Source organism: Octopus sinensis, linkage group LG9, assembly GCF_006345805.1.
Source record: "Octopus sinensis linkage group LG9, ASM634580v1, whole genome shotgun sequence".
Classification (NCBI taxonomy): Eukaryota; Metazoa; Mollusca; class Cephalopoda; order Octopoda; family Octopodidae; genus Octopus; species Octopus sinensis.
The window spans coordinates 65,163,974-65,179,385 of record NC_043005.1 but is presented as its reverse complement, the minus strand read 5'-3'; the positions used below and the strand labels follow the sequence as shown (position 1 = coordinate 65,179,385).

General features: G+C 33.3%; 1 protein-coding gene across 1 annotated transcript in view; it reads left to right on the top strand.

The window, feature by feature from the left end:
• LOC115215927 (corticotropin-releasing factor receptor 2-like) overlaps window positions 1-15,412 on the top strand; it is a 365,649-nt gene that overhangs the window by 238,760 nt on the left and 111,477 nt on the right. Inside the window, exon 6 of the mRNA XM_029785287.2 lies at window positions 2,137-2,290. Coding sequence (XP_029641147.2) covers window positions 2,137-2,290 — 154 coding nt within the window. The remainder of the gene's footprint in view (window positions 1-2,136; window positions 2,291-15,412) is intronic.

Here is a 15,412-nt window from a genome sequence, read left to right as displayed (position 1 = left end):
AGATGCAGCAAAGCACTGTTAAATGCAGAGAGCAAGATGAGGCAAAATGGTCATCCACTGTATCCATCCCACGTCGTCTTCACCTGGTCTTGCCACCGAATTAAAAATGGTCATATTACGAAAGAGTGAGGTTGACGGTGCGTAAGTCCTCTGAGAATAACAAACTGTTTGGATCAAGTCAGATCGTTTTACGGTAAAATTCAATAGATAAAAGTATTGACACGAAATACAGTGGAAACCTGGAGTTTTGGCCGAGAATTTAGGAGAGCCTAGTTACATAACATTTAAAATAAAACAAGGTTGTGCAGAAGAAGAAAAAGCTATCCCTACAAGTAAGGACAATATTCCGAAATTCTGCAAACTGGATATATATACTATCGAACTGGAAAATTTCAAGACTAGATGGGATCCGACGAAACAGCTGAAATTCTTACACGGCCAAACTGAAAATCGTTTAAACAAATGAAAAATGCAAGAAAGCGTTCTGAAATGGATTGTTGAGCGCTGAACAACTTTGTTAATGAAAGATCCAGCGAAGGGAAATGTTATAGAAAATTTTGTAGTAATAACTTGTTTCGATCTGTTGTGGAAATAGGTATTTTTTTGAGAAAGCATACAATCATTTCACGCATGAATAAATTATTATTCATTGTAAATGTGATGTTCAGAAATCACTTAAAAGATAAAAGGATAAAGAAGGATGGCACACGACGTATCTGAACATGACTAGCTGCGATTTTAAAGCATTTTATGACATGACACCCCATTCTTATATTGTAGAGACACTTAGAATGTATAGCATAACTGAAAAAGTCATCAACAACCAACTTGATTGAGAACATGAAGTCATTGGGAAGTGCAATAGTTTGTACAGTTATCTTCTAGGAAATTTTGTTACGGATTAGCAGTTTCCTTGAAGAAAAAGCAACAAAAATAGTACTATATATTTATACGGTGCAATAATATAATAATAGCATTTATTATAAAGGAATGCAGATGTCTACATCTGCTTTAGATATAACTAAAACTATATAAAAATTCTATTTTATTAATGAAATGGAAATGAAATTCGTCAGAGACGAATTTTGTCAATGCTTGAAATCCGTCTCCGTATGTAATATGCAATTTATTTCTTGCAAAGAACTTGTTACCTTAAGTCAATTGATAGTCACCTCCATTAACTGTTACTTCCCTCCTTTTATCTTCGTACGCCTTTGAGGTCTAAAATAAAACGTATATACTAGAAATATCAAATAGAACGAAATAAACTAATAAAGGAAGGTTCATAAGTTGTTTTATCCAGTTTTAAAAGAAATGCATGATTTTCAAATTCTCAGTCGAAACCTATCAATCAGATAGAAGCCAGCTTCCAAGAATCTTGCATCCATTCAATTTTAATGTGTTCTGCTTCAGATAAAAAAAGAATTAAAAACGCAAAACGCAACTGTTGACTAAATTCCCTCTAGTGAATATAAATATTGAGTGTCTTCTTGTTCGGGAATTATGTAAGGACGTCTAGAGAAAGCAATAACAAAAATCTTCAAAATCTCTCTATATAAAGCTGAAGTTGTCTGTGTGCGGCAGGTTTGGTATCCTTCAACTAACACTATCTCCTCCGAGACCCTGCCGCGCAAGTTGAGCAAAATTGAAAGTATGATAGAAGAAGGCCTGTTCTTCCTTCCGTAGCAGAAAAGAATTCAAATCGGACCATGTTAAGACCAAAACCTATTTACATCAAAAAGGTGCTTTTTTTTCTATGAAAATCCCTATTTTGTTACGATTTTTTGACTGCTGGGTCGACACTTTTCGGTGTATTTCAACCAGAAAAATGTTCACTTAAAGGGAATAACAAGCTACATAATGCAAAAGTTTTACTTTTCAAAAATTCCAATTCTAAAGGGTCGAAACAAACCCGAGCAACGCCGGGTGATATTGCTAGTTCTCTTATAAACTGCTAGAGAAAAAGAAAATCGTTAGAAGTCCTACAACGACCCAATGATTTGGAAGCTATTATGACTATAATTAATTTCAAATTACTTTCCTCTGCATCTATTGTCATATCAGTAAATTGTTTATATTCGAAGAAAAATCGAATATTTCCACAATTACAATGATCACTTCTATTTTTATTTTCAGTGGGTGTGTAAACTTATGATGACATTTTTCCATTATTTCACGACGTCCAGCTTTTTCTGGATGTTCGTCGAAGGGTTGTACTTGTATTTCATGATTGTCCACGCAATGCGCCACAACAAAATCAAGTTTATCTACTGTATCATTATCGGATGGGGTAAGTTTAACAACATTTATTACACGTATTTTTCTTCCTATTTTCATCCTTTCCCACTCTCCATCTCTCCCCCCTCTCTCTCGTATATATATATATATATATATATATATATATATACAACACACACACGCAAATACATGTGTATATGTGTGTGTGTATCATAATCGATTAAGGAAACAGAAAATGGATTTGATATTAGTCTTTATTCCGTACGACGATCGTTTCGACCCATCCTGTGACTGTTCTTTATGGATGGGATATTATACATCCTACTGCGTTCCATCATTTTTGTAGTCTGGGTCAAGTTAGGTACATGCATAGAAAAAGTGGTGCCCTGCTAAAAATATTGAGCTCAGGCAGTCATGTTAGTATTTGTCCGCTTTATTAACGAATGGGGCTTTGCTACAATTGTCCTTAAGTTAAATATTCAGAAAAAATGATTGTAAATATAAACATATAAACTGTATACGTTTATATCTACACACTTCACTTTTATTTTCAAAAGATCTTCATGGAAATGAAGTGCAAATTACTCAATTTTTCTTCACTTTAAGATCGCCCCATTATTATTTACTCATTTTAATGAAGAAAGCGTTTTGTCACCGGAAGTAGATGTGGCGTGTATGGTCAGAATTAGATGTAGTAATTTTGTTACTTCTACCAGAGTTTGATTTAGTTCAAGCTCCCGCATTATGTCTGCAACTTTTCGGATGCTAGACACTAGCTTGGCAAATGTTGCAGCATAAACTCATTTTGAGCTCGAATTTAAATTTATCTAAATACAATATGCTTTTATAGATATCCAAAGATGAAAGCGTTTCCATTGAAAATCTTTTTTGTAAGTGTGAAAAGGCTTCGGATTCAACAAGTCAACAAATTTGAACTCGAAGATTTAAAATAATTACGTTTTAAATCTTTGCTCAATGTGAATAATGAAAAATGTTAAACAAAAAAGCCTTAAAATGTCTTCTGACTCTTGATGCCAACCACGCTTCACTGGTGGTTCAGGGACACCATCCAGAAGCCGGCAGTAAAATTCCCCAATCTTGTCGTGAGCCCTACGTTATGAATCCTTTTCATTAAATTATCAGTCCACTGTTATGAATGAGTCAGAGCCGGCTCATGTGATCTTAAAACGAACACTATTTGTCGAATAATCGGTTTGAAGGAGATCAGACTATCAGTTAGAATATCATCTCAAGTGTCCTTGAGATTCGGGCCCTTAAGCAGTTTAGCACCAGAAATAAATGAGAGCTCTCACCGAGCAAATCAGGAACAAAACTTCAACAACATTTGGCCGCCTTGCATTTTCAAAATAACTAATGTCGAGTAATGTCTCTCCACTAGCGAAGATTTGATCATTTATGTATGTATTCATGTTCAGTATTCCTTTAACTAAATCTGATGTTAAATGGTCAAAAGTTTCGCTTTAATTTGTAATATATGCAGCAAACCTAATCTCACACTTGCAACGACAATATTGGCTAATTGTCTTCTGAAGTTCTCAGCCTCACGAATACACCTCGAAATATCAAGTGAACGTTTTTGAAGAATAATCTCGGTTTAAATAACACTTGAAAATCCAGAAAATGTGCGGTTGGCATTTTTCTTCACGAAATCTAAATGCAATCTTAAACAATCATTCTTTCACATATAACTTCACACGGTTTCATCTTGTCTTTTAAAATTCTTGACAAGCCAAAACTTCATAACAAATGTTTTCATCACTCACCTTTTCAATATATCATGATTTTTCTCGACTGATCTATTATGGAACTGAATCGAAGCTGCTTTCCAGAGATCGATCGCTGTATCAACTCGTTTTCGGCCAAATGTCTTCAGAGCAGTGACGGAATTCAGATGGTTTTGAGATTCTTTTGTTTAGCCAAAGGTGTAATCAAATTGTACAAATTGCAATAGTCCAAATTGTACAAATTGCAGTTGTCCATATGTTCTTATGCCGAAACAAATAACAGACATAGGATACAGAAAAATTTTTTAAAGAATGGGACATCCCGTCATAGCGGTGACATTCCTTGCTACCCACTTTGTTTCACGCTTTGGCTTCTCTTTTCCGAGAATGATAATATACAAAGACAGAATGGACTAAACAGAACACGAGGATATACATAGAATGGAAGAGTGCCTGAACAGGTCACAGATATGTGACGAAAACTTTTCAGACATTGGATATAAACATAAAATAAGAACAATAATAAACGAGTGAAGAAAGTATATATATTTAAATGGAAAATATAACAATATATGTTTCAACACACGATTTCACATCAAGAATCTTGCTAAACAAATTTATCAACGATAATAGGTTCCTTATCTTCAAAGCTTCTTGCTGCAAAAGGCCGGGAAAGTAGGGAGGAAACTGAACGAGTTGACTCTTTTCTTATTCTGGGGATGAATGAAAGCGTGAAAAATGTTACTGGGTTAATTTTTTCAAATGAATCGAAGTTTTATTCAACAAAAAATTAGGTGCCAGTTTATCTTTTTACGTTACCTTCGTAACTTTTTAGATAAGTTTAAATATTTAAATTAAATTTTAAAGCACTGGTATGAATAAACGGTTAAAAAATCTTTACATTTTAATCACAAAGTTAGTCAGTTGCTGCTTTTCACTCCAAGTGTGAAGTAGTTTAGAAGATAATTCTTTGTAGTGGTCACATACCTGAATCAGGTCTTAAAAGGGGATAAAAATTACTCTCCATGATTAAATCTTTTAAAATGCAGTATATACTCTTCAGTACCAAATAATCGTACGAAATAAACCAGAATCGGCAATAAAACAAACAAATTGACCAAACAGTCACTTGTTGTCTAAACCTGTTCGATTATCGGGAAAATCCTTTAAATTAATAAGTCTTTGATCTCTGCTGCTCAGGACAGTAAAAGCACCAGCACTTTAGAAAAATATTATGAGCTCCTATTCTTTTATTTTTCCCCTCTTTCTCACGCCACCTCCTGGAATATACTTCGAAAAAACTAACACAACTGCTTTTTTTTTTCGACAATAACTGAAAGGTAAATAGAGAAAATTCTATTTTTCTCTACTTTATCTGTTTGATCCTTTTCTCGCTTAGCAAAGAGGAGCTTTCTCTAATTACACTTCTTGAATAGTATCGATTGTTTGCCATTAATACTAAGCAATGAACGAATGGGAAATACTAAACACATATCAATAATTAATTTCATATTACTCAAAACCTATCTTTGACAAAAAAAAAAAAGGAATGCTTGCAAAAAATGAATGCTTGCAGCTCATGTGTTGCATATCTATTTCACTCCATCTCTCTCTCTCTTACACACACACACATACACTCGCACAGTCACAGACACACACACATATGTATATATGTATGAGGGTATACATACATATGTACAAATGTGTGTGTGTGTGTGTGTATCTTCTACATTTTATTTGTTTCAGTCATTAGACTGTGGCCATGTATGTATATACATGGATAATTCGATAGAGAAATGTGAATATGTATATGTATGTGTATATATATATATATATGTATGTATGTAATTATATATATATATATATATATATATATATATATATATATATGTATATATGTATGTATATGTATATATATGTATTTATATGTAGCTATACAACATATATTATGTATTAGGTATTTATATGTATTTGTAGTGTGTGTGTGTGCTGTGTGTGAATCCATTTATTTTTAACGTGCTCTTTGGCATTAGAACGCGAAAACTGTTTGCTCTGGGGATTTATTTAGAAATTAAACTTCGCTATAGATTTTCGCTTTCTAGTATACAGGACCGTTTCGAAAAAAGAACTACCATATTCTTATATTGCCCTACATTGGTTTGCGTTTATATACCAAATGTGCATGCATATATATATATATATATATATATATATATATATATATATATATATACCTACATGCATTCATGCATACAAACACACATACATATATATACGTGTGTGTGTGTGTATCTTCTACATTTTATTTGTTTCAGTCATTAGACTGTGGCCATGTATGTATATACATGGATAATTCGATAGAGAAATGTGAATATGTATATGTATGTGTATATATATATATATGTATGTATGTAATTATATATATATATATATATATATATATATATATATATGTATATATGTATGTATGTATATATATATATATGTATGTATATATATATATATAATATATATATATATATGTATATATGTATGAGGGTATACATACATATGTACAAATGTGTGTGTGTGTGTGTGTGTGTGTGTGTGCGCATTCATATTTAACATACTCTTGCGCATTGGAGCACAAAAACATTTTGCTGCGGCGTGTTTTTAGGAATGAATTTCTCTCTAGAGACTTTCACGTTCAAGTATAAAGGAACCTCTTTAAAAAATTACATATGACAACTTTCGTTACTTCATGCTTTTATATCAATATACATATATATTTATACATAGATGTATATATAAAGATATATAAATGTTTATGCATATATACATATAGATATGTGTGAATATATTTTATATACATGCATACATACACACACACACACATATATATATATACCTACATGCATTCATGCATACAAACACACATACATATATATACGTGTGTGTGTGTGTATGTATATATGTTTAAACACCCCCACACATATATATATATACCTATATGCATACATATATACAAACACACATACATATAGATACGTGTGTGTGTGTGCGTGTGTATGTATATATGCATATTTATATTGATATATGTTTATACATATATACATGCATAATGTGTTTATATGTACGTATATATGCGTGTATAAATATAGGCATATGTCTATATATGTGTGTGTATACGTGTGTAAGTATTTCTGTATAGAAATATCGATGTATTTTTAATGCATGTGTGTGCGTATATATGTGTATGTGTGTGAGTGTGTGTGCCTGAGTCTGCATGTGTGTGTGCATGAGTCTGTATGTGTGTGAGTGTGTGTGTGTGCCTGAGTCTGCATGTGTGTGTGCATGAGTCTGCATGTGTGTGTGTGTGCGCATTCATATTTAACATACTCTTGCGCATTGGAGCACAAAAACATTTTGCTGCGGCGTGTTTTTAGGAATGAATTTCTCTCTAGAGACTTTCACGTTCAAGTATAAAGGAACCTCTTTAAAAAATTACATATGACAACTTTCGTTACTTCATGCTTTTATATCAAATATACATATATATTTATACATAGATGTATATATAAAGATATATAAATGTTTATGCATATATACATATAGATATGTGTGAATATATTTTATATACATGCATACATACACACACACACACACACACATATATATATATATGTATGTATGTATATATATATATATGTATAATGAAAATACCCCGCAGCAAAATGTGTTTGAGCTCCAATGAGCAAGAGTATGTTAAAAATGAATCTGTACACGCACATATGCAGACTCACGTACACACACACGCACACACACACACACTCACACACACTCATACACACACATACACTCCCGCCATGATAGATCGCTAGCCACTAAACCTTTTTCTGTTTTCTCTCCCTGTTTATTTCTGTATTCCTTTCTGTTGAAGGGCGTAGGGCCGAAACGTAAAAGACTTTCTCACTTCCGAGTGTTTAACCAATGCATTTGTTTACAGTTCTATATTTAAGAGATGAGGAATTATGTGCATTATTTACATTATTTACAATTGACGGATATTTGTCCTCATCTTGTTTGTTGTTAACACAACGTTTCGGCTGATATACCCTCCAGCCTTCATCAGGTGCCTTGGGAAATTTCGAACCTGGGTTCTCATTCCTAAGGTATTTTTCGATGTTGTTGTTGTTGTTATTGTTATTATTATTATTATTATTATTATTATTATTATTATTATTATTATATTATTATTATTATTATTATTATTATTCCAGGTCACTGCCTGGAATCGAACTCGGAATCTTGGGGTTAGTAGCCCGCGCTCTTAACCACTGGTTAACCAGTGGTTAAAAGTGAGGGCTACTAACAACAAACAAGATGAGGACAAATATCTGTCAATTGTAAATAATGTAAAACATTTGTTTGTTGTTTACACACCCATCTTCGTCTTTTGATTTTTTTGTAACTTTTCACTATACATACATACATACATACATACATACATACATACATACATACATACATACATGCATGCATACATCCATCCATACATATACAGTGGCCGCCAAAATGTTCAGAACGGTATTGTTTTCGTCAGAAAAGTAAGTATAAGTTTTTATCAAAGTTGTTTTATATTCTATAATCTTCACAGACAATAAATACGATATTATTTCTTATTGCCTGAGATTTTGATATAATTTGAGAGGACGATACAAAAGTTATGGATGATTTAGTGATTTACTGCAAACCCATGGCGGCCAAAATGATCAGATCGGTTGCTTTTACTCCGTGTTGTAGTATATTTAACCGGCGAACTCTAAGGTTTTGAATTTGTTTACGTGACGGTTCGTTTACTAAACATTAGTAAAAATATCTGCAGTGTACTTTGTTAATATAATGCCACTTACTCTGTTACCAATTCGTCAGCATATTATTAAGCTTCGAAGGAAGGATAATTTAAGTATTGGATCAATTGCAAAGATTGTTAACAAGTCAAAAAGGGTTGTACACGGTATTCTTAAGGTCTACGATGATTGTGGTTCGTGTGAAGCAAGAAAGTCTGCAGGTAGGCCAAGAAAAACGACCAAGAGAGAAGATCGTGCTATGGTAAAGTTTGTTAAGAAGGACAGATTTAAAACTGCTGCTGCTGTTTCTCGGAAAATGAGCATCGTATTGAAGAAAACTTTATCTCGAAAAACCGTGTCTCGTCGTTTAGTTGAACATGACATACAAGCAAGAGGACCTGCAGTGAAGCCACTGATCACCTCCAAGAATAAAAAGTGTCGTCTTACCTTTGCAACCAAACGTGTTGTGGTCTCACGAAAAATGGCAGTGATGAATCTAAGTTTATGTTATTTGGCTCAGATGGGAAAAGGTATGTTCGTAGAAAAGTAGGTGAAAAATGGTCGCCTAAATGCCTTAAGACTAGTGTTAAATTCGGTGGAGGAAGTGTCATGGTTTGAGGGATGATATCTGGAGATGGTGTGGGCCCTTTGGTGCGATTACATGGAAAGGTAAATGAAGGAGTTTATAAACAACTTGTAAAAGATCATGTCTTGCCCGTGCTGAGAAATTCAACTAAGCGACCACCCATATTCATGCAGGACAATGCCCCATGTCACAAGGCTAAGGTGGTCATGAACTTCCTCAAGGCTGAAAAGGTTATTGTTATAGATTGGCCTGCTCAAAGCCCAGATCTCAATCGTACTGAAAATGTATGGAATATTCTAAGAGAACGTTCGAAAGCCTGAAATCCTAAAACAACAGAGCAATTATGGAATGCCCTTCAGGAAGAATGGAATAAGATCACCCAGCAAGAAATTGAAAATTTAATTTCCTCATGCAGTCGAAGATGTCAGAGTGTGATTGAAGCTAAAGGGCTTCACACTAAATATTAAATAATTCCAGTATTCTCTGTCATTTTTGATTATTTTGTTATTTTTTCAACCGTTCTGATCATTTTGGCCGCCATGGGTTTTGCAGTAAATCACTAAATTATCCATAACTTTTGTATTATCCTCTCAAATTACAACAAAACCTCAGAAAATAACAATTAATATTGTATTTATTGTCTGTGAAAATTATAGAATATAAAACTACTTTGACAAAAACGTATACTTACTTTTGTGACGAAAACAATGCCGTTCTGAACATTTTGGCTGCAACTGTATATAAAATTATGCATGTATGTATTTATGCATGTATATATATATATATAATATATATATATATATATATAGATGTATGTATGTGAGTGCATACATACATACTTACATATGAAATTCACTGTTCTGTTACTAATTAAAAATAAAATAGGATTACGAATGTCTCTTCTGTTGTGAAGTGCACTTTGATTCCCATGAAGTGCACGGTACTCTGTGTTGTACTTCTGAGAGGATCTAATATTCTTGTGTGTAACAGATGATTCACCCATAGAGTTAATGTCCAATTAAATAATACATAAGACATCGGTGATTGTCACATGGCTGTTAATGATTTCCCTGTGGATATCAACCCAGCATAAATCAAACAGAACATTCTCAACACTGTTCATACAATGATGGAGCACTTTACAACACAAAACACCAGTTTTCGTCAGCTCTGTCAAATTAATGCTAAACGCGAATGTGTAAAATGAGACAAATATATCACTTTGGGAAAGCGAATTCTTGAAAACAACTATGCATTCTAACAATAAGTAACATTCTGTTATGGATTCGGACTTTTCTCCGATTCTTTCTTGTAAAATTGAGACAGAAGACAAGTTTGGGAAACAGAAAAATTGGTTAACGTTTTTGTATAGCTGCTATGAAATGTGCTGAATGAGTAATCACGAAAGAAGTCGGGGATACTTTCAATGCAAAGTAGACATATGCACTAAGTAGTAGTTTTTGCAGAGACAGAGGAAAGAAACAGTATAGGAATTTAATTATGCAATATTTTCTTCATGAAATATGCAACAATTTCGCTTTTAGGTTGTTTAGACTGTCATTCGTGCAGTGCAGAATATTATTGATGTCTTTGTAGAATTTGTGTGTGTGTGTAAAGGTAGGTTTCATGCCGACTACTTCGGTGTGCTAAAATCTTTCTTTCATTGAGAAAGAGGACTGCTGTAATTTTCTCGTGTTGAAACTACATCTCTCCATATATATATATATATATATATATATATATATATATATATATATATATATATATATATATATATGTATATATGTATATATAGGTTTCAAATTATGACGCAATGCCAGAAAGTTCCGAGTAGGGGTAAGTCAATCACCTCGACCTCGGTACCAAAATAGTACTTATTTTATCGACCCCGAAAGAATGAAAGATAAAGTCGACCTCGGCAGAATTTAAACTCAGAACGAAAAGACGGACAAATTACCACTAAACACTTTACTCGGTGTGCTAACGATCCTGTCAGTTCAACGCCATATATTTCACCATATATATATATATATATATATATATAAGGACAAGATCGCTAATTTAAATTAAATAACGATCTTTTCAAGTGGCCAGCATGGAAATAAAAACCTTCAAAGCTAATAATTATGAAAATTATAATTTAGGGTATCTAAGAGATACAGCCATACTGAAAATAGTAGCCAAGATCTGACTCTAAAACCACATCAAATCCTCATACAGCATAAGGAGAGAAGACAAAAAGACAAAATAAAACTACTAAAAAATTACTGGATAATTTCAGATCCCGGATTTGCATTTGTATTTAGAGATGCTTTGCCTCATCAGTGGAATAAACGCAGAGAGTAACATAAATGCGCATATATGTACATACAACATACGAATATATATATATATATATATATATATATATATATATATACAATTTTATATACACAGATATCTACACATAAAATGGCAACCATCAGCAAACATCTAATTTCTTGTTAGCAAGAAATCATCTTCCTAAAAATAAAACAAATAAAACAGTGTTTGTTTACAATAGCTAACTTATAATTTGATACCAAACTTAACGTTGACTTTTATGCGCTTAGACAATGTCGGAAGGCCAAGGCCTGACCTATGTTCTGTAGTTATAGATTTTTAAAGCAAACTAGAACAGTTATTTCTTTTTGTAACTTAATAAAAAATATTAAATGTAAAAGCAAAAATTTCGGCTTGTGTACTTACAACACTCTCTTTAATTTGGACACTTTTATAGTCTCTAAAAATAAAATAATTGAGTTGATATAAATACATTTTAACTCACATCTTAAAAGACAAAACATTGTTTCAAATTCATTTTATGTTTCGCTTACCCAAGAGATGTTGTGATAGAGTTTGAACGGTGTAGAGGCCCCTAAGCCCTTAAGTAAATGGTCAGATAGGTTCAACGGAATTCTGACGTAAAAGTGGTGTTACTGAAATACAAATTGAGTCTACTACTCTAGTTATGAATATAAAAGAGAGGAAAGTACTAGTTATTCAAAACCTCGACATAGTTTCAATGAATCGGAGAAATTTTTTGAAAACACTCCGATAGAAGACCACAGGTTCATTTGTGGATGAAAGACGAGATTCTTTGCCAGCATATTATGGACAAGTCAGCCAAATATTAATGTAACCATGTTACATCTACCAGTCTATGTTCGCACCGCATCATTCCTAAGAGGAAAAGCATCAGTATGGCATCGCGTTTGTCACAAAATACCTTCTCAAAATTTACCTTTCGTAAAAATTCGAGCCAAGCAACAAATCCGACCTTAGTATAGTTATGCATGCAAGGAAACTCACTTTGTATCTTATATAAACGCCTGGGCTAAAGGAGAACGGAGATGACGTATATGATATTTCATAGGCAAATGATGGAGCGCAAGTATGCAAAATGACAGGAATATAAATCTTAAACTTTTCTTAACAATAAAACCTTTCCTGTTAGTGACAGAAAAACTTTATGGAGACGATAGTTTCCTAGTCTCATTCAATAAGAGTGAACACAAACGGGATGGATTAAGAAAAGTTTTCATGAATTTATTTATTGAAATAAGATTACATGTATAAAGTGGATATAAATCCCACAACAACTATATTTTAGACATTACTTATTTTGTTACAAATTTATTCAGCCCTTACCAAATGAAATTTTATTTCTGAAAATAAGAGTTCTATCCACCAACCAAACATTTTTACTATTTTATTATTAAGCATATTTCATCATTTTCATTCGGATGAACTTCAATTAACAATGCTTTTCGCTATTATAATACCGCACAAGGCGTTGGGCTAGCAGAATAGTTGGAGCGTGTGCATTTTATCTGTTCTTTATGTTCTGATTTAAAGTTCTCCCAGTTCAACTTTGCTTTTCATTCCTCCGGTATTGATAGAATAATGTACAACTCAACAAATGGCTTTATGCCGGGATACGAAACAAATATTATAATAATGCAACACACTATCACAGTTACTTTTCCAAGAAAATAGACTATATGCCAAAATATAATGTTTCAAAGTGTACCAAAGATTTTGTATGAGAGAGACCCAAACTAAAGAGTTCCTATCTTTAGACATCTTTCATAAATTCCCTTTCAATTTTCAACGAGCCACAAATGCAACATGTTCATTAATGGAAATCCGATTACAGTAAGCTATGCTTCCAGTAAAAACGTTACAAATTCCAATTACCATGCTAAATTATTTTCTTGTACAGTTAATTCATTTTCTGCTCCTACTTTCAACTGAATTAATGGTAATAATTCGCACTTGATGGTACCTATCTGGCAAATTCATTAGTAAGATTACCCAAGTAACACCAAGATAACAGATCTTTGACAAAAATATACTCGATTAACATGATTTTAAATATCTCCTTTTTATCAATACCGATATACATTTACCAAGCCAAACGGGAAGTTGGCAATGAAAAACAGGTAATACTCCTTGAGAACAATAAACCAACGTATACTAAAGATTACTTAACGTTGTATAGGCGTAGGAGTGGCTGTGTGGTAAGTAGCTTGCTTACCAACCACATGGTTCCGGGTTCAGTCCCACTGTGTGGCACCTTGGGCAAGTGTCTTCTACTAAAGCCTCGGGCCGACCAAAGCCTTGTGAGTAGATTTGGTAGATGAAAACTGAAAGAAGCTCGTCGTATATATGTATATGTATGTATGTATGTATGTATGTATGTATGTATGTATGTATGTGTATTTGTGTGTCTGTGTTTGTCCCCCCAACATCGCTTGACAACCGATGCTGGTGTGTTTAGGTCCCCGTAAACTAGCGGTTCGGCAAAAGAAACCGATAGAATAAGTACTAAGCTTACAAAGAATAAGTCGATTTGCTCGACTAAAGGCGTGCTCCAGCATGGCCACAGTCAAATGACTGAAACAAGTAAAAGAGTAAAGAGTATGTATGCATATTTATTCATACACTAGTTCTTATGAGTGTAAACACTTGTGTGTATGTATTTGCAAGCTTTTCGAGATATATACACACTCACATATTTGTGTTTATGTGTGTAACATATATTTGTTCATGAGCTGGGATGCATCAAAAGTGACAGCCAAAGTTTCGCGTCTCTCACTTAGATTCTCACACTCCGAAGACCCAGCCCAACTCGATTGGGCCGTAGCTTGTATCTCATCAGCATCTACTTACGAACAAGACCTCTTCATCCTAATGGTCCTTTTGTGGTAAAGCTCAGTCGGTGGAGCATTTCTCAGAATGTACGTAAAGTGGAGCCAGTCTTCACAGCCCACCTTTATGGGTATGTAGCGCGCCTTCCAGCCTGTACTTTTAATTTTTGACCAGTTCCTAAGACTACGCAGATTTCTTCTTATTGCCTCAACCAATATATATGTATGTATGTGTGTGTGCGTGTGCGCGCGTATAGTTTTGTATAAATACTATTCGTTAGAATTCATGATGCATTTAAACCTAAGAAATAGACAAACTGACGTATGCAAACATATAGACGTAACGATCAGTTATGTTATGCATGTAATAGACGAAATACGAAGTGACATGATGTCTAGTGCAAATTGCTATTTAATTATAATGCATCTATAAATATTATAAATTGATTTTCAAGTACAATAAAGGATTTGTCATAATCATCAGTCAACATTAATCATGCTTTATTCTTTTTATTTTCGAGATTAAAACGCAAAATCTCCATTTAGGTTTAAGGATAATCACTTGCAGATATTCTTTTGTTGTATTGAATTGTAAAAATCGATAAGACTGCGTGTTCCAATAAAAACAGCGATTATTTATTAATTGATCAACTCGAAATCTTATTAGTGTTATTGTCGTTTATTGACTACACGTGTACGATGTTAGTTCTACACTAAAGAATTTGAGAATGAACATTTACAAAAAGTCACTAGTTTACAAAAACAGCCTACGATGTATGTATGCATGTATGTATGTATGTATGTATGTATGTATGTATGTATGTATGTATGTATGTATGTATG